The sequence below is a fragment of the Geotrypetes seraphini genome, chromosome 9 (assembly GCF_902459505.1).
Source record: "Geotrypetes seraphini chromosome 9, aGeoSer1.1, whole genome shotgun sequence".
Lineage (NCBI taxonomy): Eukaryota > Metazoa > Chordata > Amphibia > Gymnophiona > Dermophiidae > Geotrypetes > Geotrypetes seraphini.
Genome location: NC_047092.1, coordinates 86,370,890 through 86,396,773, shown reverse-complemented (window position 1 = coordinate 86,396,773; position 25,884 = coordinate 86,370,890). Strand labels below are relative to the sequence as shown.

At 44.5% G+C, this 25,884-nt stretch overlaps 1 protein-coding gene across 5 annotated transcripts in view; it reads left to right on the top strand.

The window, feature by feature from the left end:
• Positions 1 to 23,771, top strand: part of BRAF (B-Raf proto-oncogene, serine/threonine kinase) — a 1,024,017-nt gene extending 1,000,246 nt beyond the window's left edge. For all 5 annotated transcript variants that reach the window (XM_033958817.1, XM_033958818.1, XM_033958821.1 and 2 more), the window contains one exon: positions 21,818 to 23,771. In XM_033958817.1, coding sequence (XP_033814708.1) covers positions 21,818 to 21,840 — 23 coding nt within the window. In that variant the 3' untranslated portion in view covers positions 21,841 to 23,771. The remainder of the gene's footprint in view (positions 1 to 21,817) is intronic.
• The last annotated feature ends 2,113 nt before the right edge of the window (positions 23,772 to 25,884 follow it).

Below are 25,884 nucleotides of genomic sequence, written 5' to 3'. Positions count from 1 at the left end.
ATACTAATGCAAGGAGCCTAAGAAACAAAATGGGGGAATTAGAAGCCATGGCCAATGCAGAGAACATAGATATCATTGGAATCTCTGAAACATGGTGGAATGAGGAAAGCAAATGGGATACAACACTGCCGGGGTACAAGCTCTATCGCCACGATAGGTCAGGACAGAAAGGAGGTGGAATAGCACTATACATAAAAGAAAGCATACAATTGGCAAGAGTGGACACAGCAGAGACAACCAACAAGCTAGAATCGCTATGGGTTAAAATACTAGGAAGGAAAGGGTCTGAAATAAAGATGGGCCTATACTATCATCCACCCGGGCAAACTGGAGATATCGATGAAGAAATGGAAGCTGAGATGAAGCGAGAGTGCAAAAGCGGTAACACGGTTATCATGGGAGACTTCAACTACCCTGGGATAGACTGGAGTCTTGGAAGCTCAAGATGCGCTAGGGAGAAATAATTCCTGGAGACTACACAAGATTGCTTCATGGAGCAGCTTGTTAGAGAAGCGATGAGAGGAAATGCCACTCTGGATCTAATCCTAAATGAGTTAAGGGGACCTGCAAAGGAAGTGGAAGTAGTGGGACCGTTGGGAAACAGCGATCATAATATGATCAAGTTCAAAGTGGAGGTAGGAATACCGAAAGGAAAGAGAACCATAGCGACAACTTTTAATTTCAGGAAAGGAAACTACGAAGCAATGAGGGGAATGGTAAGGAAGAAACTTAGGAACACTTCCAAAAAATGGCAAACGGTAGAACATGCCTGGTCTTTTTTCAAGGACACGATGAGCGAGGCACTAAATCTGTATATTCCCAGATTCAGAAAGGGGTGCAAAATGAGTTGAACAAAAGACTCGGCGTGGATAACTAAAATAGTGAAGGAAGCGATAGGCAATAAGAAAAATTCATTCAGAAAATGGAAAAAGGACAAAACTGAGGGAAACTGAAAAGAGCACAGAAAGCATCAAAAAGAATGTCACTATGTGGTTTGAAAAGCCAAAAGAGAGTATGAAGAGAGGCTAGCAAGGGAAGCACGAAATTTCAAACCGTTCTTTAGATATATTAAAGGGAAGCAGCCAGCTAGGGAGGAGGTGGGACCGCTGGACGACGGAGACAGGAAGGGAGTGATGAAGAAGGAGAAAGAGGTCGCTGAAAGACTAAACATGTTCTTTTCGTCTGTATTTACAAACGAAGACACAACCAACATACCAGAACCTGAGCAATTTTCAATGGAAATCAAGCACAAAAGTTAACATCCATGGAAGTGAGCCTTGAAGATGTGCGCAGGCAGATAGAAAAACTAAAAACTGGCAAATCCCCAGGTCCGGACGGAATCCATTCAAGGGTTCTGAAGGAACTAAAGGAGGAGATAGCGGAACTACTGCAGAAAATTTACAACCTATCCCTGAAAACAGGCGTGATCCTGGAGGATTGGAAGATAGCCAACGTTACGCCCATCATTAAAAAGGGATCAAGAGGTGACCCGGGAAACTACAGACCGGTGAGTCTGACCTCGGTTCCGGGGAAAATGGCGGAAGCACTGATAAAAGAAAACATCAATGAACATCTTGAAAGAAACGAACTTCTGATAACCAGCCAACATGGTTTCTGCAGGGGGAGATCATGCCTGACTAACTTATTGCACTTCCCATAGACATCATATACATAGATTTCCAGAAAGCCTTTGACAAGGTGCCTCATGAACTTCTGCTCTGGAAACTGAAGAACCATGGGGTGGATGGAGACGTACATAGATGGATCAGAAACTGTTTAGCGGGTAGGAAACAGAGGGTAGGGGTGAAGGGCCACTACTCTGACTGGAAGAAGGTCAGAGTGGTGTTCTGCAGGGCTCGGTGCTCGGGCCGCTGCTATTTAATATATTTATAAATGATCTAGAAACAGGGACAAAGTGTGAGATAATAAAATTTGCGGACGACACCAAACTATTTAGTGGAGCTCGAACTAAAGAGGATTGCGAAGAATTGCAAAGGGACTTGAACAAACTAGGGGAATGGGCAACGAGATGGCAGATGAAATTCAACGTTGAGAAGTGTAAAGTATTGCATGTGGGAAGCAGAAACTCGAGGTACAACTATACGATGGGAGGGTTGTTATTGAATGAGAGTATCCAAGAAAGGGACTTGGGGGTAATGGTGGGCATGACAATGAAGCTGATGGCACACTGCTCAGCGGCCGCTAAGAGAGCGAATAGAATGCTAGGTATAATCAAGAAGGGTATTACAACCAGAATGAAAGAAGTTATCCTGCCGTTGTATCGGGTGATAGTGCGTCCGCATCTGGAGTACTGCATCCAATATTGGTCACCGTACCTTAAGAAGGATATGGTGTTACTCGAGATGGTTCAGAGGAGAGCAACATGTCTGATAAAAGGGATGGAAAATCTTTCATACGCTGAGAGATTGGAAAAACTGGGTCTCTTTTCCCTGGAGAAGAGGAGACTTAGAGGGGATATGATAGAGACTTACAAGATCATGGAGGGCATAGAGAGAGTAGAGAGGGACAGATTCTTCAAACTTTCAAATAATAAAAGAACAAGAGGGCATTCAGAAAAGTTGAAAGGGGACAGATTCAAAACAAATGCTAGGAAGTTCTTCTTTACCCAACGTGTGGTGGACACCTGGAATGCGCTTCCAGGGGAAGTAATAGGGCAGAGTACGGTACTGGGGTTTAAGAAAAGATTGGACAATTTCCTGCTGGAAAAGGGGATAGAAGGGTATAGATAGAGGATTACTGCACAGGTCCTGGACCTATTGGGCCGCCGCGTGAGCGGGTTACTGGGCACGATGGACCTCAGGTCTGACCCAGCGGAGGCATTGCTTATGTTCTTATGTTCTCCATACGGCCAGTAACATATTTGAACGTCTCTATCATGTCTCCCCACTCTCTGCGTTCCTCGAGACAGTATAGCTGCAACTTACCTAGACGTTCTTCATATGGGAGATCCTTGAGTCCTGAGACCATCCTAGTGGCCAATCTCTGAACCAACTCTATTCTCAGCACATCCTTTTGATAATGTGGCCTCCAAATTTGAACACAGTATTCCAGATGTGGTCTCACCATGGACCTGTAAAGCAGCATTACCACTTCGGGCTTTCGGTTGACGAAACTTCTCCGGATGCAACCCAGCATTTGTCTAGCCTTGGATGAAGCTTTCTCCACTTGATTGGCAGCCTTCATATCTTCACTAATGATTACTCCCAGGTCCCGTTCTGTAACAGTTCTAGTTAAGGTCTCACCGTTCAGAGTGTAGGTTCTGCAAGGGTTTCCGCTACCAAGGTGCATAACTTTACACTTCTTGGCATTAAAGCTCAGCTACCAAATAGTAGACCATTGCTCCAGTAAAAGTAGGTTCTGTATCATAGTGTCGGGTACGGTACCTCCGCCCACTACATTGCATAATTTAGCGTCATCGGCAAATAATGCTATTTTACCCTGAAGTCCCTGAGGCAGATCCCGTACGAAGATATTAAATAGGGTTGGACCCAGGACCGAGCCCTGCGGTACTCAACTGAACACCTCCGATGTTTCGGAGGGAGTACCATTTACCACCACCCTTTGAAGTCTGCCACTGAACCAGTCTTTAACCCATGCAGTTAATGTTTCTCCTAGTCCCAGCAAGCTCATCTTGTTCAATAATCCACGGTGTGGGACACTATCAAAAGCCTTACTGAAGTCCAGATACACTACATCTAGGGACTTTCCCTTATCTAGTTTTTTTGTTACCCAGTCAAAGAAGCTGATTAGATTGGATTGGCAGGACCTTCCCTTTGTAAATCCATGCTGGTGGGGTTCCCTCAGCCTCTCATCGTCCAGAACCATATCTAATTTGTTACCTCCCTAGCATTCCCTGATATAACATTTATCCAATCAGTGTTGGGGTAGTTGAAATCACATAAACCAAATAGTAATATGCCCTATATGGAAATTGAAGGGGGCCCCCTATCACAACTAGGCCTTACCAATTAGCATTCACACCACCCTACATACTCAAACAAGAAAGAAAATCAAGGAGAAGTGGAGAAAAACCTCAGTTCAGCTTCATTGGTTAAATAAACCCCTCCACTTCTTATATATAGATTAGATCAAATTGTCACTTCCAATTACGTTCATGGTGTTGCTGAAAAACAATTGGCTCTAAAGCAGCCCGATGGTTGGCCTCCTTTAATGAAACAAACAGCATGTGCAGAGTCTACACCAGGGGTGGGCAACGAGGGCTGCAATCCAGTCAGGATTTTAGGATTTCCCAAATTAATATGCATGAGATCCATTTGCATACAATGGAGGCAGTGCATGCAAATAGATCTCATGCATATTCATTGGGAAAATCCTAAAAACCCAACTGAATTGCAGTTCTCATTGCCCACCCCTGCTCTACACCCTCATAAAGATTCAATCGACTTTCAAGGCATGTGGAAAAAGTAAGAAACATCAAGCTTAGCTGCAGTCGTCTTAACACCTGGAGTTCCTGTATTACTCCAGTACATTATACTGCACACCCATAAAGCTGCAGCCACTTGCACCTGACAGTGAAATCGCCGTTTCACCAAGCTGCGTCAGGGGTTGAATCTCACCACATATTCAAACTTAGAAGATCAATTCACGTGCAGAATACCCAGGTAACACCGATTGTCTTCCTTCTTCCAGGTCTCTGAGATGCCTATTATATCTACCTCATCATTCAATGCTATATATTCTAACTCTCCTATTTTATTTTTGGTAACATAGTAACATAGTAGATGATGGCAGATAAAGACCCGAATGGTCCATCCAGTCTGCCCAACCTGATTCAATTAAAATTTTTTTTTTTTTTCTTCTTAGCTATTTCTGGGCAAGAATCCAAAGCTTTACCCGGTACTGTGCTTGGGTTCCAACTGCCGAAATCTCTGTTAAGACTTACTCCAGCCCATCTACACCCTCCCAGCCATTGAAGCCCTCCCCAGCCCATCCTCCACCAAACGGCCATACACAGACACAGACCGTGCAAGTCTGCCCAGTACTGGCCTAGTTCAATATTTAATATTATTTTCTGATTCTAAATCTTCTGTGTTCATCCCAAGCTTCTTTGAACTCAGTCACAGTTTTACTCTCCATCACCTCTCGCGGGAGTGCATTCCAGGCATCCACTACCCTCTCCGTAAAGTAGAATTTCCTAACAATGCCCCTGAATCTACCACCCCTCAACCTCAAATTATGTCCTCTGGTTTTACCATTTTCCTTTCTCTGGAAAAGATTTTGTTCTACGTTAATACCCTTCAAGTATTTGAGCATCTGAATCATATCTCCCCTCTCTCCTTTCCTCTAGGGTATACCTATTCAGGGCTTCCAGTCTCTCCTCATACGTCTTCTGGCGCAAGCCTCCTATCATTTTCGTCGGCCTTCTCTGGACCGCCTCAAGTCTTCTTAGGTCTTTCGCCAGATATGGTCTCCAAAACTGAACACAATGCTCCAAGTGGGACCTCACCAATGACCTGTACAGGGGCATCAACACCTTCTTCCTTCTACTGACTACGCCTCTCTTTATACAGCCCAGCATCCTTCTGGCAGCAGCCACTGCCTTGTCACACTGTTTTTTCGCCTTTAGATCTTCCTCTCGCCTTTAGGTCCCTCTCCCCGTCAGTGCATATCAGCTTCTCTCCTCCCAGCATATACGGTTCCTTCCTATTATTAATCCCCAAATGCATTACTCTGCATTGAATTTTAGTTGTCAGGCATTAGACCATTCCTCTAACTTTTGCAGATCCTTTTTCATTTTTTCCACACCCTCTTCGGTGTCTACTCTGTTACAAATCTTGGTATCATCTGCAAAAAGGCACACTTTTCCTTCTAACCCTTCAGCAATGTCACTCACAAACATATTGAACAGGATTGGCCCCAGCACCGAACCCTGAGGGATTCCACTAGTCACCTTTCCTTCCTTCGAGCGACTTCCATTAACCACCACCCTCTGGCATCTGTCCGACAGCCAGTTTCTGATCCAGTTCACCACTTTGAGTCCTAACTTCAGCCCTTCGAGTTTGTTCAACAGCCTCCTATGAGGAACTGTATCAAAGGCTTTACTGAAATCCAAGTAAATTACATCTAGCATATGTCCTCGATCCAGCTCTCTGGTCACCCAATCAAAAAATTAAATCAGGTTTGTTTGGCACGATTTACCTTTTGTAAAGCCATGTTGCCTCGGATCCTGTAACCCATTAGATTCAAGGAAGTACACTCTCCTTTCTTTCAGCAACACTTCCATTATTTTTCCAACAACTGAAGTGAGGCTCACCGGCCTGTAGTTTCCTGCTTCATCCCTGTGGCCACTTTTATGAATAGGGACCACATCCGCTCTCCTCCAATCCCCAGGAATCACTCCCGTCTCCAGAGATTTGTTGAATAAGTCTTTAATAGGACTCGCCAGAACCTCTCTGAGCTCCCTTAGTATCCTGGGATTGATCCCGTTTGGTCCCATCGCTTTGTCCACTTTCAGTTTTTCAAGTTGCTCATAAACACCCTCCTCCGTGAACGGCGCAGAATCTACTCGATTTTCTCGTGTAACTTTGCCAGACAATCTCGGTCCTTCTCCAGGATTTTCTTCTGTGAACATAGAACAGAAGTATTTGTTTAGCACATTTGCTTTCTCCTCATCACTCTCCACATATTGGTTCCCAGCATCTTTTAGCCTAGCAATTCCATTTTTTATCTTTCTTCTTTCACTAATATATCTGAAAAAAATTTTATCTCCCTTTTTTACATTTTTAGCCATTTGTTCTTCCGCCTGTGCCTTCGCCAAACGTATCTCTCTCTTGGCTTCTTTCAGTTTCACCCTGTAGTGCTTTCTGCTCTCCTCTTCTTGGGTTTTTTTATATTTCATGAACACCAACTCTTTCGCCTTTATTTTCTCAGCCACTAGGTTGGAGAACCATATCGGCTTCCTTTTTCTCTTGTTTTTATTGATTTTCTTCACATAAAGGTCTGTAGCCATTTTTATCGCTCCTTTCAGCTTAGACCACTGTCTTTCCACTTCTCTTATGTCCTCCCATCCTAACAGCTCTTTCTTCAGGTACTTTCCCATTGCATTAAAGTCTGTACGTTTGAAATCTAGGACTTTAAGTATCGTGCGGCCGCTCTCCACTTTAGCCGTTATATCAAACCAAACCGTTTGATGATCGCTACTTCCCAGGTGAGCACACACTCGAACATTAGAGATACTCTCTCCATTTGTGAGAGCCAGATCCAATATCGCTTTTTCCCTTGTGGGTTCCGTCACCATTTGTCTGAGCAGAGCCTCTTGAAAGGCATCCACTATCTCCCTACTTCTTTCCGATTCCGCAGATGGAACATTCCAGTCCGTATCCGGCAGGTTGAAATCTCCCAACAGCAGAACCTCCTCTTTCCTTCCAAACTTTTGGATATCCACAATCAGATCCTTATCAATTTGCTGCGATTGAGTCGGAGGTCTGTAGACTACACCCACGTAGATAGAAGTTCCATCTTCTCTTTTCAGAGCAATCCATATCGCTTCTTCCTCTCCCCAGGTCCCTTGCATTTCGGTCGCTTGGATATTGATCTTTACATAGAGAGCTACTTCTCCACCTTTATGACCATCTCTGTCCTTCCTAAAAAGATTATATCCCGGTATGTTTGCATCCCATCCATGTGATTCACTGAACTATGTCTCTGTGATAGCGACAATATCTAGATCTGCCTCTAACATCAGGGCTTGCAGATCATGAACTTTGTTGCTTAGACTGTGAGCATTTGTGGTCATCGCTTTCCAGCTATTTTTCAACGATAATCTCCTTGTCCGTATGGATTTTTGTGTCGTTTCACTTTCCGTTGCAATACTAAGAAATGAGTTGCTGATATTGCTTATGTTGCAGTCTTTACTACTATCACATCTTTTCTTTTGCCGGGGGTGGTCTCTATAATTGTCCTTCGTACATACACCACCCCCACCTTCTAGTTTAAATGCCTAGAAAAATATTGTCTAAATTTATCTGCAAGGTTTATTTTTCCTGCTGTAGTAATATGTAGCCCATCAGTGCAATTTAGCTTCTTGTCCTTCCATGTATTTCCCCATCCTCCTATGTACCTGAAGCCTTCTTGATGACACCAGGCTTTGAGCCATCTATTAAAGTCTTCTGTGTTTTTCACTCTTTGCTCTCCCTTTCCATATGCAGGCAGTATTTCAGAAAAAGCTAAAGTCTTTACAAAAGGTTTCACGCCCTCACCAAGCTCCCGAAAAGCTTTTTGTGCTGCAAGTGTGGAGTTGGCCAGGTCATTTGTTCCCAGATGGATAATAACATCAGTGTTAAAATCCTTAGTTTCTTCCTTAATTATAGTCAGTATGTGCCTGGAACTCCTGGTAGCTGAGGATCCTGGAAGACATTTCACTATTTTGGTCTCCTCGCCCTGTGTTCCAAGGTTAATGCCTCTGATGATGGAATCCCCCAACAGTAATAGTTTTATCCCAGGACAAGCAGGCAGCATATTCTTGACTGATGGGTGACGGCACCGACGGAGCCCCGGTACGAACACTTTTAGAGTGATTGTACTCTAAGAACTTGGAAAGTTCTAGAGACCGCACCGCGCATGCGCGAGTGCCTTCCCGCCCGACCCCGACGCGCGGTCCCTCAGTTTCTTAGTTTCCGCGGAGCTAAGAAGTCGCATTTTCAACGGCTGTTGAAAAATTTTTTCATTCGCCTTCCCGCTCGCGTAAACTTTTTCGGGTTTTTTTGCCCTTCCTTTTTTCTTTCTTTTGTAAAAAAAAAAAAAAAAATCTCTTATTTTTTTCAAGTTTTCTTGATTTGCCCCGGCGGGGCCTACTGCCATCATCGAGGCCTCGGCCTTCGATTTGGCAGAAGCCGTTTTTCCGTTCATGCCCCCTCAGCCCGGGTTCAAGAAGTGCCAGCGGTGTGCACGGCCTATTTCCCTGACAGACCCACACAACTGGTGCCTTCAGTGTCTGGGTCCGGAACATCAGGCCTCTACCTGCACCCGCTGTGCCACTTTGAAAAAGCGGACTCTCAAAAATCGAGAAATACAGCAGAGACTGCTTTTCGGCACCGACATGTCCGACCCCACATCTTCGGCGCCGGTCTCGGTACCTGTTTCGTCGGCACCCACCTCATCGACGCCACGCGATACCGCGTCGGCGTCGCAGCATGCAGGTAAGCCGGCTAAGAAGCCTTCCCCGCTGGAACGTCCTCCGGTCTCCATTGCAGAGAGTCCAATCCTGCCGACCGTGAGGCACCAGCGGAAGCGCTCCGCCCCTATTGAGGTGAGTCCCTCGACATCGGGCTCCTCATCTCCGGGGCGTAGAGCGGCACCGCAGGTACCGCAGAAGAAAAAAGCGGTACCGGTACCCTCCCTCGATGATCGCATTGCGGCCATCTTACAGGTGCAGCTGAAGGAACAGCTCAAACAACTCCTTCCAGCTCTCCTGACACCGAGCCCTCCGGTGTCGGTCCCCACTGAGCAACCGGTACCGATTGTGGAACAGTCTGTATTGTCACCATCCACTCCTTCGGTACCGGTACACTTGGCCTCATCGGCATCGATGCCTGTCCTTGCACCGGAGCCCAGGTCTCATCACCAATCGGTACAGACTTCGGCTCCGGTGCAACCGATAACATCACCCGGTACCGCGTCGATGAGGTCGGGTAAGTCGGTACAGAAGTCCCGACACCGGGAACCATCCACCCCGGAGTCTCGGGACCGTGGTCCCCATATTCGAGACCCTGATCTGTGGGGCGACTCTGAAGAACCTTTTCTGTCAGAAGGGGAGTGTTCGTCAGAGGAGGACGAGCCTGTTCTTCAGGATACTTCCTCCAAACCTGATTCCACCTCTTTCTCTTCTTTTTTAAGAGATATGTGTGAATCTCTTTCCATTCCTTTGGAGGCTGAGTCTAAAAAGTCCAAAGCTTTTCTAGACGCTCTTGATTTTGACCAACCTCCAAAGGAATTCTTGAAACTCCCTTTACATGACATCCTGAGGGAGACTTTTTACCAAAATTTAGAGACTCCTCTTACTGTCCCGGGAGCTCCCCGCAAATTGGATTCCCTATATAAAGTGATCCCTATTCCTGGGTTCAATAAACCACAGCTCCCTCATGAGTCTCTCCTTGTAGAATCCACCCTCAAGAAGTCCTTAGGAGCTAGTGTCTATGCCTCTGTTCCTCCTGGCAGAGAGGGAAAAGCCATGGACAAATTTGGTAAGCGACTTTACCAGAATGCGATGCTTGCTAATCGTTCTGGTAACTATGCTTTTCATTTTTCTTTTTACTTAAAGCATCTCCTTACCACCATGGCTTCCTTTGAGCAGTACCTTCCTGTGGGGAATCGTGAGGCTTTCCATCAATGCTCCTCGTCTCTCTTCCAGCTCAGAAAATTCATGGTAAGGTCTATATATGACACCTTTGAGCTTACCTCTAGAGCAACAGCCATGTCTGTAGCCATGCGACGTTTGGCCTGGCTCAGAGTCTCCGAGCTTGATGTTAATCATCAAGACCGGTTGGCTAATGCCCCATGTTTAGGGGATGAGCTGTTCGGAGAATCTATGGACTCGACGACTCAGAAGCTCTCGGCTCATGAAACCCGCTGGGATACCCTTCTTAAGACCAAGAAGAAACCCCCACCTCCACGGCCATTTAGACAGCAATCGGCCTATCAGCGGTGTTTTGTGGCTCGCCCCTTGCAGCCGTCCACTCAGCAACCTCGGAGGCAGCGTCAACAACAGAGGCAAACGCCTAGACCTCAGCAGCAACAACCAGCCAAGCAGCCTCCTCAGCAAAAATCGACTCAGCCCTTTTGACTTAGTCCTCGAGGGCATAGCCAGCGTTCACACATCTCCTCTCCTCCCTCAACCGATAGGAGGACGACTCTCTTTCTTTCTCAGCCGGTGGGAAGTTATCACTTCGGACCAATGGGTCCTCAACATCATCCGCCACGGCTACTCTCTCAACTTTCACACCCTTCCAGGCCAAAGTCTACCAAAAGAGTCTGCTTTGCACACTCCTCAATCTGCCCTTCTTCGTCAGGAGGTTCAATCCCTCCTCCTTCTGAACGCCATAGAGGAAGTTCCTCTAGATCAAAGGGGGCAGGGATTCTACTCCCGTTATTTTCTAGTTCCCAAAAAAACAGGGGACCTCAGACCAATTCTAGATCTGCGAGACCTCAACAAATGCTTGGTCAAAGAAAAATTCAAGATGCTATCTTTAGCAACACTTTATCCTCTCCTCGATCACAACGACTGGCTATGCTCTCTCGATCTCAAAGAGGCCTACACTCACATTCCAATCAACCCGGCCTCCAGACAGTACCTTCGCTTCATGATCAATCACTGTCATTACCAATACAGAGTGCTCCCCTTCGGTCTTGCCTCCTCTCCAAGAGTGTTCACAAAATGTCTGGTGGTGGTGGCAGCGTTCCTGCGCTCCCACCACCTTCAGGTTTTTCCCTACCTGGACGACTGGTTGATCAAGGCCATTTCATCTCAAGCTGTTCTTCTGGCCAGACCATCTTTTTTCTACAACTTCTAGGGTTCGAAATCAATGTACCCAAGTCTCACCTTCTTCCTACACAGAGACTTCAATTCATTGGAGCGGTGCTGGACACTGTCCAGATGAGAGCCTTCTTGCCGGACAACCGTCTTCACAACCTCCAATCGCTCTGTCAGCAGGTACTGCCCCAGCACTCCATTTCTGCAAAGCAGATGATGATTCTCTTGGGTCACATGGCCTCCACAGTTCATGTCACACCTCTGGCTCGTCTTCACCTGCGCACTCCTCAATGGACCCTGGCTCTACAGTGGTCTCAGGCGACAGACTCTTGCTCACGACACATATCTGTGACATCGTCTCTTCGTCAGTCTCTACAATGGTGGTTGACATCCTCAAATCTCTCCAGGGGCCTTCTGTTCCATCTGCCTCCTCATCAACTGGTCATCACCACCGACGCCTCCCCTTATGCATGGGGAGCCCATTTGAACGAGTATCAAACTCAAGGCGTTTGGACTCCTCAGGAAAAGAAGCATCACATCAATTTCCTAGAACTCAGGGCAATGTTCTATGCCCTCAAGGCCTTCCAACACCTTCTGTTTCCTCAAGTCCTTCTACTCTGCACAGACAACCAGGTAGCCATGTACTACATCAACAAACAGGGTGGAACAGGCTCTCGCCTCTTATGCCAGGAAGCTCAGAGAATCTGGTCCTGGGCAACCACTCGCCGCTTATTCCTGAAGGCGATTTATATTCAAGGAGAACAGAATTACTTAGCGGACAAGCTCAGCAGAGTTCTCCAACCCCACGAATGGACTCTCGACCCATCGACTCTACAGTCCATCTTTGCTCAATGGGGCACTCCTCAAGTGGACCTCTTTGCAGCTCCTCACAATCATCAGTTGCCCCAATTCTGCTCCAGACTTTACTCTCCCCACCGTCTAGCAGCGGATGCTTTTCTTCTGGATTGGTCCAATCTGTTCCTCTATGCTTTCCCTCCTCTACCTCTCATGCTTCGGACCTTGTTCAAACTAAAGAGGGAACGGGCCACCATGATCCTGATTGCTCCACGGTGGGCCAGGCAGCATTGGTTCTCCCTTCTACTTCAACTCAGTTCCAGGGATCCATTTCTACTTCCACTGTTTCCCTCTCTGCTTACACAGAATCAGGAAACCCTTCTCCATCCCAACCTGCAGTCCCTACACCTGACAGCTTGGTATCTCTCGGGCTGACTTCAACTGATCTTATTCTATCTCAGCCTGTTCGCTCCATTCTGGACGCCTCCAGGAAGCCAGCCACTCTACAATGTTACCATCAAAAGTGGACGAGGTTTTCTTCTTGGTGTCTCCTTCATCATCATGACCCCAAGTCTCTTGCAGTGGAGACTCTTTTGGATTATCTGCTGTCTCTGTCTAACTCTGGTCTTAAATCTACTTCCGTCAGAGTCCATCTCAGTGCCATTACGGCCTTTCATGAGCCGGTCCAGGGGAAACTCCTTTCAGCTCATCCCCTAGTCTCCAGATTCATGCGAGGTCTTTTCAATATGAAACCACCTCTCAGAGCACCTCCTGTGATCTGGGATCTGAACGTGGTTCTCTCCACCTTGATGAAGCCTCCATTTGAACCCTTGGCTACTGCCTCTTTCAAATTTCTCACTTGGAAGGTACTTTTTCTTATTGCTCTCACCTCTGCCAGGAGGGTCAGTGAGCTCCATGCACTAGTTTCTGACCCACCTTTCACAGTCTTTCATCATGACAAGGTGGTTCTACGTACACATCCAAAGTTTCTCCCTAAGGTTGTCTCTGAGTTCCATCTCAACCAATCTATTGTTCTGCCTGTTTTTTTTCCCAAACCTCACTCCCATGCCGGAGAACAGGCTCTTCATACTTTGGACTGTAAGCGGGCTTTAGCTTACTATTTAGACCGTACTAAGCCCCACAGATCATCTCCCCAACTTTTTCTGTCCTTTGATCCGAATAAATTGGGACGTCCTGTTTCTAAGCGTACGCTATCTAATTGGCTTGCGGCTTGCATTTCATTCTGCTATGCTCAGTCGGGACTGACACTGGAAGGTTCTGTCATGGCCCATAGAGTTAGAGCTATGGCAGCATCTGTAGCTTTCCTCCGTTCCACGCCTATTGAGGAAATCTGCAAAGCTGCTACGTGGTCCTCAGTCCATACTTTTACATCTCATTATTGTCTGGATGCTTTCTCCAGACGGGATGGACATTTCGGCCAATCTGTTTTGCAAAATTTGTTTTCCTAATGGCCAACCTTCCCTCCATCCCTCTTTTCGTTAGCTTGGAGGTCACCCATCAGTCAAGAATATGCTGCCTGCTTGTCCTGGGATAAAGCACAGTTACTTACCGTAACAGGTGTTATCCAGGGACAGCAGGCAGATATTCTTGCATCCCACCCACCTCCCCGGGTTGGCTTCTTAGCTGGCTTATCTTAACTGAGGGACCGCGCGTCGGGGTCGGGCGGGAAGGCACTCGCGCATGCGCGGTGCGGTCTCTAGAACTTTCCAAGTTCTTAGAGTGCAATCACTCTAAAAGTGTCCGTACCGGGGCTCCGTCGGTGCCGTCACCCATCAGTCAAGAATATCTGCCTGCTGTCCCTGGATAACACCTGTTACGGTAAGTAACTGTGCTTTCTGTTTATGGCTTTTTTATTTGTGCTTAGGGTGCGCTTGTTCTCTTGAATTACCTTCATTGGTTCCAGTCCCACCTCCCTTCTGTTTTCTTGAGTATCGCAGTGCACTAGTGGAGCAAAGGAATTCTGTAGAGGTAATATTTGTGAAGGTGGATGTTTCTGTGTTACATGTCGCAGTCTTCCTGAGCCTACTGTCACCCATTTATTCCTGGGCTGTTTTATTCTTTGAGGTTGAGGTGGTAAGTTGGTATGATTTTGTGGAGTGATGAAAGCTGCTTTAATTGTATTCAATTCCTGTTTAAGTTTGCAGAGCTCCTCCTTAATACTAGCAAGTTGAAGACAGATGGGGCAAGCCTTAAGCCTCCAAATAGTATGTCTTGGAATTAAAGCACCACAGTGATTGCATAGAATAAAGGTCATCTTGATTGGTTGTGAAGTGATTTGATTTGAGTAGTCCTGATTATTTGGGTCTCAATTTATGAATAGTGGTCCCTGGGGTTGGTGGGACTATAAGTCTTACCCTTATTCCTATGAAGGGAAAGGGAAAGAGGAAATAAGATTTAACAGAGGAAAGAGAAAGGTTTATTTTTTTGTGCTTTTTTTTTTTTTTTTTAGTAAGAAACAGGGATGAGAAGAGAAATTAAGCAGATATAATGCTGAAAACCAGTGAAAAGAGCAGAATATGAAATGCAGAGCAACTTATCTTATTGAAGTTCACAGGTCAGCCTTGTTCACAGCACTGTCCCAAAGATAATGCAGTTAACCTTAGAAGTAAAACAGAGCCCCTCCCTTCTCCACCTAATCAGCAGAAAACAATGGCTGAATACTAGTAAGACAGAAATATAGGCTCTATACCACCTAAAACACAGTATTTTAAACAAAAATGCAGGTTCTATCAGTGCTACCCTAAAACACAGGATTTATAACAGGATTTTCCCTACTTTAGTTACCCTGAGCCACGGGCACCAGGATTTAATTAGAGTTAACAAAGTCTTACCCTTTTTCCTATGAAGAGGAAGAGGAAATAAGATTTAACAGAGGAAAGAGAAGGGTTTATTTTTTGTGCTTTTTTTTTTTTTTTTTTTAGTAAGAAACAGGGATGAGAAGAGAAATTAAGCAGATGTAATGCTGAAAACTAGTGAAAAGAGCAGAATATGAAATGCAGAGCAACTTATCTTATTGAAGTTCACAGGGCAGCCTTGTTCACAGCACTTCTAGCATTTGTATACAGGCACTTCAAATTGTGTTTTTTCCTTGTATCTACAGCCTGCTGAGAAGATGACGGGAATAACTTCACCTCTTTACTCTGCTCCCCTCTTAAGCACTCTTGACTTTCTTTCACCATTTTTGAAACCTCTCTGTTGGGACTCCCTAAATGTTCTCATTCAACAGTATCCTTCAAGGATACTCCACACTGAACTATTTGCTCCTGGGTGACAGTTGGCTTTTCTCTCCATCTTAGTTTAAAAGCTGCTCTATTTCTTTTCTAGTTAAGATGGAGTCTATCCTTTTGGAATAGGCTCCCCCTTTCACAGAAGGTAGCCCAGGTCTTAACAAATCTGAATCCCTCAACCTTTCACCATTGTCTCAACCACACATGAAACTTTGGAGCTTTGCCTGCCTCTTGGGTCCTGCATGTGGAACGAGGAACATTTCTGAAAATGCTACCCTGGAGAATCTGGAATTCAGCTTTCTACCTAAGACCCTAAATTTGGCTTCCAGAACCTCCCTTCCATATTTTTCTGTGTTATTATACCCACATGTACCTAGACAGCCGGCTCCTCTCTAGCACTTTCTAATAGCTTATCTAAGTGACGCATGAGGTCTGCCACCTTCGCACCAGACAGGCAAGTGACCATGTGATCCTCATACCCACTAGCCGTCCAGCTATCTACATGGCTAATGATTGAATCTCCCATTTCAATGGCTGTTCTAACTTCTCCCTTCTGGGCTGAAGCCCCTGGAGATAGATCCTCAGTGCAAGAGGATATTGCATCTGCATCTCTTGGGCAGGCCTGGCTACAGGATTATTTCCTGTATCACCAAGGTGATGTTCTCCTTTTAGGAGACCTCCCTCCTCCAAGGCAGCATAGGGATTGCCAGACTGGAAGTGGGACTTCTCTATAACATCCCTGTAGGTCTCCTCTATGTACATCTCTTGCTCCCTCGCTCTTCCAAGTCTGCAACTCTAGCTTCAAGGGAATGGACTTGTTCTCTGAAAGCCAGAAGCTCTTTGCAGCGAACACATACATATAATGTCTCTCCAACTGGGAGATAATCATACATGTGACAATTGGTGCAAAAGACTGGATAGCTCTTCTCTTGCTGCATCTTATTATTGAACTGCTTAATTAAATCCTATTAAGGTACTGGGTATGTTAGACTGGTTTAGAGAGCCTTAAGATTTGTATGCTTTATTTAGTGTTTGAGTCTTAACAAGTAATGAAATGCAAATGATATATGTAGTTCACAGGTTGCTGTGAAAATGCTGAGCCTCTACAACCTCTCTCTTAGAATCAGGCTTACTGAGAGTTAGGCACTAGGCCAACATTCCTCCCCTCAAGGGTCACCTGTGGTTGAGTTCAGTCCCAGAAGCTATGGGCGACCCAGGTTCCGCTTGCTACTGAGATTACTGTGATGCAGGAGCACTAGAAGCAAGTGGGAAGATTAGATGTGAAGCTGCAAGCCATTCAGGAGCAGCTAAGAACGAGACAGATCCATCAAATAGAAGAAGAATCAGCCAGGGAAGGTCCAGGGAAGTGGCTTCTGATGCCCTTATGGGGTTGAGAGAGAGACTACCTGTGAAGAGAGTACCCAGGGTGACCCTGAAGGGAGGGGCCTAATAACCTCTACAGAATTCTGGAAGGAGTGAAGACAGGCATGCATGTCTGGCGATGGGGTAAGGGTAAAGAATACCACAGTGGGGTTCTCCAGAGGTGGCTATCTACTGGGGTTTACAATCCAATTCTACCCTATGCCTAAGAACCCAGATGCCAGTAAAATTACCACATATGGGATGGAGTCTCCATCTATAGGACCTGACAAAACCCCTAGATGGAGGTTAGTGAAGTCCCCCTAAATAGAATGAATATCTTGGGAGAAAATGGAGTGAGTCCAAGGAGGGGATTGGAACCCAAATCTGGGGCAAGAATAAAACATACTAGACCCACTTTGAGGAAAGCAAAACCTGTGAACTCTGAGAAAAAGAGCTGTGAGAAGGTTAAAATTAAATCAGTAAAGGACTCTAATTTGGTTATAGGAGGTAAATTCAATTCTATAGATACAAGCAGTAAAGTAGCCAAAGGTCAAATACAGCAGAAGCTGAAGGAGGCGTTGACCTAAGACTCTCCAGTGGGAGAGGGAAACCAGAAGGTGATGACCAGTAGCCCGATGACTACTCTGGACTCTGGAATAAAGAAGAAATGGGCTCAGCAGGAGCCACAATGGTATAGGCAGGGATGACTGGAGATCAGACATCTGAGTCTGCATCAAAGACAGTGAAGAGCCTGGGAAGGCCTGGTGACTAAGGAGGCAATTTCTAGGAACAGCATGGACAATCCAGGGTCCAAAATGCAAGACCATTGGTGTGACTGAGCCCAATGGCCTTGCAGTGCTTACTGTGCCCCGCTCACATAAGAATGCATATGGAATGTAGGGTGAAAGTTGGTGTGTGTGTGATGAGAGTCCAGGGACAGTCTCTGAGATTCCCTGGATGGATGGAAAGATGGGATGCCTGTAGAGTAAGTACCCCTCAGCCTTTTCAAGAGAATCCCCAAGTAGAAGTAGGTGCTCAACCCATTAGGTTTGAGTTAAGGGGAAGGATATGTAAAAGTCATTGATTCTCCCTCAGTAATGATGTCATTGTAGCAGAGGGCACTGGCTCAGTGGTGCATAAACTATAGCTCCCAAGGTGCACTGGATTCAGCAGTCTTGCTGAATCACAGGGGAAGTTCTCAGGCAGGAGGAGAATATATTCCTGAGCAAGAAAGGTGAACTGATTTTTCCCTAGACATCAGCTGAGGGCAGAGCTGTGGGAAAAGGACTGATGCCTGTACTGCTTGGCTGAGGTAAGCCAAGCTAACTGTATGTAAAGTGTGAGGCAAACTCAAAGAATAAAAAGTATTTTGCTCTTATGAACTATTGTTTGGTCTCAAACTTTCCTGAGTGTACAGGCTAACCTGCCACATGAGGCTGGCATATCACATATGGTGTTTGTGCATGGTTCCTAGCTTATGCCACAAAGAAGCTAGACTTAGGCCTTTTTGAATTTTGGGGACCTGAATACAGAAAAGTTTTTGAACTGGCAAGGAGGGTAGCTCCACCGGAGATAATAAGAGAGGGAATTTAGAACAGGTAGCAAGAGCCCAACCGGCAAGATTTGGTTTTAACAACTTTGAACAGTTTAGTGTCATCTGCAAATTTAATCACTTCACTCATTGTTCCAATTTCCAGATCATTTATAAATAAGCACCGGTCCCAGTACAGATCCCTGCGGCACACCACTATTTACCCTCCTCCATTGAGAAAAATGGCCACTTAACCCTACTCTTTTTGTTTTCTGTCCAATAACCAATTCTTAATTTACAATTGAACATTGCCTCCTATCCCATGACTCTAATTTTCTCAGGAGCCTCTCATGAGGAACTTTTATCAAAATCTTTCTGGAAATGACCAGCTCGCCTTTATCATCATATTAATTCACACCTTCAAAGAAGTCAAGCAAATTGTTTGCAAGACATTTTCGTCTGAACCCATACTGACTCTGTCTCATAAGAACATAAGAACATAAGCGTTGCCTCTGCCGGGTCAGACCAGGGGTCCATCGTGCCCGGCAGTCCGCTCCCGCGGCGGCCCCCCAGGTCCATGACCTGAAAGTGTTCCCTACCTAACTTAAAATACCCATACCCTGTTCACTCAATGTCCTGTAAGGTAAATCTCTATCTGTACCCTGTTATCCCTTTCGCTTCCAGGAAGTCATCCAGTCCCTTTTTGAACCCCAGAATTGTACTCTGTCCTATCACCTCTCCGGGAAGCGCGTTCCAGGTGTCCACCACCCTCTGAGTGAAGAATCATGTTTGTCTACATGTTTGTCTACATGTTCCACAATTTTATTTTTTATAATTGTTTCCACCATTTTGCCCGGTACTGAGGTCAGGCTTACTGGTCTGTAATTCCCTGGATCTCCCCTGGAACCATTTTTAAAAATCAGCGTAACATTGGCCACCCTCCAATCTTCAGGTACTACAGACGATTTTAGTAACAGGTTGCAGATTACTAACAACAGATCAGAAATTTCATATTTGGGTTCTTTCAGTATACTGGGATGTATACCATCTGGTCCAGGTGATTTATCACTTTTTAACTTGATTTGACTTAGTTCATCTTCCAGGTTCACCAAGATTTCTTTCAATTCCTCCGCCTCATCACCCTTGAATACCATTTCTGGTTCTGGAAGATTTCTTACAACTTCTTCCTAAAGACTGAAACAAAGAATTCATTCAGTCTCTCCACTATGGCCTTATCCTCCCTAAATGCATGTTTTACTTCTTCATTATCCAATGGTCCTACAGATTCCCTCACAGGTTTTCTGCTTTTGATGTACCTAAAAAAAATTGTTACAATGAGTTTTTGCCTCTTTGGCAAGTTGTTCTTCATATTCTTGTTTAGGTCAAACATTTTTAAAACACCAAAATTGATAGGTAATAACACTAAAATGTCAATATTATCAATATAGCTTTAGATAATTAAATGTTTTTTAATAGTAATATGTACCCATATATACTTCAATATAAACAGATATTTGGGCCAAAAAATGGGGTTCTCTGTATATATTAAAGCCCCACCCAGCTACCCCCTCCTGCACCCACTGTGGGGCTCTCCCCAGGCCTACCATACTGCCTGGTGGTCCAGTGGTGCGGGGAACTGGAGCAGGAGTTATCAATTCCTCCCTTCCCTAAGGTGTCCTGTGTGCTGGCTCACCCAGCTCCCCTCCTCCTGGTACCAGCACATGCCTACCTTACTGCCCTTGTGGTCCAGCAGTGAACTGTTGCAAGAGTGATCCTTCACACTCTTATCTGTGTCATCCCAGTAGTAAAAATGGTTGCCACGAGTTCTCAAGGCAATCAAGTGGTAAACCATTCAAACCCTGAACTGCCTGAAAGGGAAAAGAAGTATTTAAAATATTTTTCATCCCAACATATTTAAAAGAAGGAAATTTAAATAAAAATAATTTTGAATTTAAAGAAAGCAAGTGGCTAAGACCATACAAATTATATATACAAAAAACATAATTTAAAATCTTTGTGGACACGAACTGGCAATTGGTGTTAGGAAAAAATAGAGGAGTAATATGGGAAAATTTGGCAAGCTTAAATTTATGTCTGACAAACATGTTTTGCAGTAATTGCAGCATCTTACAATTTTTAGTGTAAACAGCATTATAATAATCTAATTGTGGTATAATTAATTGCTGAATCGAAACTGTAAAGCTTTTTTCATCAAAATAGGCTCTAATAGCTCTGAGCTCCTTAAGAGTAAAAAAAAAAAAGTCCTTACACAGACTATTTATCTAAAAATTAGAAGAAATAATTTTCTAGCATTAAACCTATAATCTTTGCTGATGTCTTAATAAAATAAATCTGTCCCTGAATCAATTTCATTGCTTCTGGTGATGTGTTGACTATTATTACAGTAGAAGCTCAGTCAACCAATATTCAAACAACTAGCACTCTCAACCAACCAGTAAAAAAAATTGTCGTTAAAAAAAATTGTCTCCTACTCTCCTTAGACAACGTCCAAAGTAGCACTCTCAGTCCTGACCCAACAATACCCCTCCCTTTCTCCAATCCCAGAGGCATCAGCAGCAGCCACAAATCTCCCTCCCTCCCTCTAACTCCCGAGGCATTGCAGCAGACACAAATCTCCCTCCCTCTGTTCCTGAAGCAGCAGGCAGCCAGTGCTGACAACCCCCCCTCCCTCCGTTCCCAAAGCAGCAGAGCCAGTCCTGACAACTCCCCTTACCTCCCTTCCTCACTCACTCACCCGAAGCTGTAGTGTCAGCTGGTGAGCAGAAGAAGCACTGGTAAATATGCAATTTCTGGCCAGTCTCAGCAGGGCCTTTCCTCTGCCACATCACTTCTGACACAGCAGAGGGCCTGGCCAGAAGCTGACTGTTTACCCTCACTTCCTCTGTTTGCTGGCTACCACTACAGCTTTGGGTAAGGGAGGGAGAAAGGGGGAGTTGTCAGGACCAGAGCTGCTGCTTTGGGAATGAAGGGAGGGGGTTGTCAGAACCAGTGCTGCTGCTTCGGGAATGGAGGGAGGGGGTTGTCAGGACCAGCTCTGCTGCTTTGGGTAAGGGAGGGAGGGAGTGGAGGGAAAGGGGGGGGAAAGTGACCCAGAATGAAGGGAAGAACAGATGCTGGACCCTACTAGATGGGGTGGGGGGATGATAGAGTGAGGTGGGAAGGGAAACGAAACTATTTTTTACAGTAATTCTCAAATAACCAGAAACTACAGCTATCTGGCATCCACCAATTCCTATGTGTTCCGGATAACTGAGATTCTACTGTATTAATGTTGAGACTTAAGTTTGTCTTTGGCTTCAATTATTGTGTGTGATTTGTTTTTTAACCAAATTCCATTATATTCCTTCACAGGAGAATTTGCAGCCTTCAAGTAACCACCATCATACCAACTTCTCCCTCAATTTTTATGTTTTGAATTACTGCCCTGTCTATACATCAAGACATGATTCTGCTCCTCAGAACATAAAACAGAAATGGATAATATACTGAAATTAAATTGGAACAGAATGAATTGGACATTCCAGGAAATGGAGTGAAATTCCCATCACCTCTTTAGAAGACAGAATATTCTTCTGATGGTGTTTTCTTTTCAACATCACACATCCTATGTGTATTCAGAGGAGCAGAGCACACTATTCCCAGAAACAAAGGGCATGTACTTTGACCATTTGGTACTGGGGCAATAATGTGAAGAAAATATGCAGCTTAGGAAGTTGACTTTGGAAGATCTGCTGTTACACACTACAATAAAAACACTGCAGATTCTCTAAGAGAAAACAATTCATCTCTAAAAGAATGAACCTTTATATGAACATTACTCATTGCTGCTGTGCTTTTTAAATTTATGGAACTAAATACAGTATCGTTTTGGTCAGGCACAACATGTGTTTGATGCATGTGCTATTCAAAGGCACAATTTTGTTATCAATATTTTCTGGGGGGGTTTTTGTTGATTTTTTTAACTAAATAGTTTGTGTTTATGTAAGTGATTGATAAAGGCCACTTACAGAAAATACATTTTGCTTATCTAAATGAATCATCCTCTGATGTCTCACTGTTCTCTAAAAAAAAACAAAAAAAGTTAACAATTTTAAACATGGCAGCAGATAAAGTCCAAATGGCCCATCCAGTCTGCCCTTCCATCCATTCCTTAAGAGATCCCATGTGCTTGCCCCACACTTTCTTCCTGCAACAAGCTAAAGTTGCACATGGAGCAAATAATTGCTTTTTTTTTTTTTAACTGCTCCTAAATACATTTTGTTGACAGAAATATTTTAGTTTGCAATCAGCATTTTTTAATCGTGCATACATTGGTTTACTTCCTTTGATTTCTATATTATGTTTAGGTGTCATTCTGGACAAGTGGATAATTTCCCCTTAGCCACGAGCCTTACAGAAAGAATCTACTCTGGCTTTTTTCTTTACCTTCCTACTTCACAGAGGGCCCTGCTGCCATCTGTAGTTTTTTCCTTCTGCACACAAGCCTGAAGGAGTGTTTATGTTCTGCTCTTCCTTTTTTCTTTATATTGGGGTTTTTAAAAAAAATATTTTCTTCAGTTTTGGTGCTAAGAGCGCCCCAGTTCGAGGGTTCAGCTCTGCCTGCATGGAGAAAAGCAGACCGCGGTCTGCAGCTGACAGATCAATCCCTTGTGGTACAGTCTTGAAGCTTGGGGCTATCCCTTTAGCTTGGTCATCTACTGCTTGTAGGGGTTTAATTGCAGGCTTTCAGACATCCATAGGAGGCTCACCGGTGTGAGAAATGTGAGGAGGGAACTCTTTATAATACTTTTTGTAATACTGTGGTGTCAGTTGTTGCAGATATATGCAGGAACAGCAAGAGAGAGGAGGGGGGAAGAAGAACTGACAGGCTGCCTGAGGCTGCCTGGGAATGAAGGGAGAGGGAGATAAGAAATTCTTTGCAGTTGTTTGAGATCCTGCTGTCTCAGAAACTACAGAACACAGGCTCTGCCAGAATAGACAGTAACAAACTGAAGGACATGAACAAGTAGATAAACCATATATGGCTAAAAGTAAATAAGGTTAGGGTTGCCTAGAGGGGGGGAAGAACAGGAGTAGTGGAAGAAGTAAATAGGGGTGGGGGAAAAGGAAGTACATTAAGTAAAAATAGATAGGTTGTCTAAGGATGTGAGCTACCTCTACCCTGACCAATGGGCACGTAGACAGGAGCGACCAGGATGAGAGAACAAACTATATAATATAAAGCTGCAGTCAGCTTTGTGTGCCTACTCTGTGTGTATGATACCCTTTCTTGCAAGAGAGTCAAATAAAACTATTTGCAGTTTCACATCAGAGTCTGTCCTAAGTTCATTCAGGGAGAGATTGTTGTTTCTCTGCGATGACGTCATCATTGACAAGGATCATTGCCACTGAGTAATGGGAAGACATGTCCCATTGAGTTAAACAGTCCTGCAGTAGTGGACAAGGGTCCCACAATTGAATGACCATATATCCCAAGACCTGTTTGAAAGGAGGACTTGGTGAAGCAGCAGGAGGATAATAGGCACCGAAGTTGATAACCAGGCATAACATAACATAAGAATTTAAGAACATAAGAATTGCCGCTGCTGGGTCAGACCAGTGGTCCATCATGCCCTGCAGTCCGCTCACTTGGCGGCCCTCCAGTTACCGTAAAGTTCAATGCGGTTTACAAAAGACTAGCTACAATACATAATTCAAAATGATAGATATATTAAGAGCTGAGAAACTTAGAGAACAAGAAAGTCTTGAATTGTTCCTATAGTGAAGATAAGAAATGGATGACGATAAGAGCCGCTTAAAATCTGTGCACAGACCAAGGTAAGAAATTTTGGACTTGGTGGTTGGGACATTCTGTGAGACATTGCAAAAGTGTGTAAGCAAGACGTACCTTTGGTACGAAGCGAGTGTGGAGTCCTGATCTACGGTTCCATTGTTCCGCGAGGAACGTGGCTAGAGACAGACAAAGCGAGGGGAACTTATTGAATGCTCATAAGTAGTACTGTCTCAGAGTTAGGATTGGAGGCAGGAATAGCAAAAGTAAAGATAGAGATTGTAAAGAAAATCCTGGAAACAGTCCTCCAGATAGCCTCTTGGGGAGGATGTTAAAGTATTGAGAAGACATATACCATACCATACAGCTTCTTTTATACCGCAAATTTCAACTGCAGGATGGGGGAGAGGACGTTAGTTTGAAACATTGCTGTGGTCTGGCTGTGAGAAAAGAGCGTGCAGTTGTGATTTCTGAGCTCAGTCCTGTGGAGTTGTTGCTGTAAATGGCCTTGTGGGCCATGAAAGCTATCTTGTATTGTATCCTCTTTCAAATTGGAAGTCAGTATAGATTTTTCAGGAGAGGAGAGACGCTGCCGAATTTGCTTCATCAGAAAATTAGTTTGACTGCTGTGCTTTGGAGGAGTTGCAGTAGTTCAGGTAGAGGAGGAGGAGGTCTACTTGTGCAATTGTTCTAAAGTTTGGTTGGCTTAGTGATGAACTGATTGCTCTTAGTTGTCAGAGGTGGAAGAAGAATATTTTGGCTAGGGCGTTGATTTGGTCCATGCAGGTAAGATCTGAGTTTAGGAACACTTCTAGTACTTTTGAATATCTTTTTATTTTGAGCTTTTCTCCAGTTGTCAGTACCAGGTGAGTGTGAGGTAATATGTTGAAGTTTCCGAACCTTCCATCTAATGTGCGCCGGCGGCCAAGAAAACAAACAGGATGCTAGGAATTATTAAAAAAGGGATTGTTAACAAGACTAAGAATGTTATAATGCCCCCATATCACTCCTTGGTGCGACCTCATCTGGAGTATTGTGTTCAATTCTGGTCTTCTTATCTCAATGAGGATATAGTGAGGATATAGTGGCGCTAGAAAAGGTTCAAAGAAGAGTGACCAAGATGATAAAGGGGATAGAACTCCTCTTGTATGTGGAAAGACTAAAACGGTTAGGTCTCTTCAGCTTGGAAAAGAGACGGCTGAGGGGAGATATGATTGAAATCTACAAAATCCTAAGTAGAGTAGAACAAGTGGATCGATTTTTCACTCCGTCAAAAATTACAAAGACTAGGGGACACTCGATGAAATTACAGGGAAATACTTTTTAAAACCAATAGGAGGAAATTTTTTTCACTCAGAGAATAGTTAAGCTCTGGAATGCATTGCCAGATATTGTGGTAATAGCGGATAGCATTTGGACAAGTTCCTGGAGGAAAATCCATAGTCTGTTATTGAGAAAGACATAGGGGAAGCCACTGCTTACCCTGGATTGGTAGCATGGAATATTGCTACACCTTGGTTTTTGGCCAGGTACTAGTGACCTGAATTGGCCATCGTGAGGACGGGCTACTGTCTTATGTTCTTATAAAATTTGGGGTTTCAGTTTATTGAGTTTGAGAAAGTTCAATGTGGCTCATGTATTGAGATCA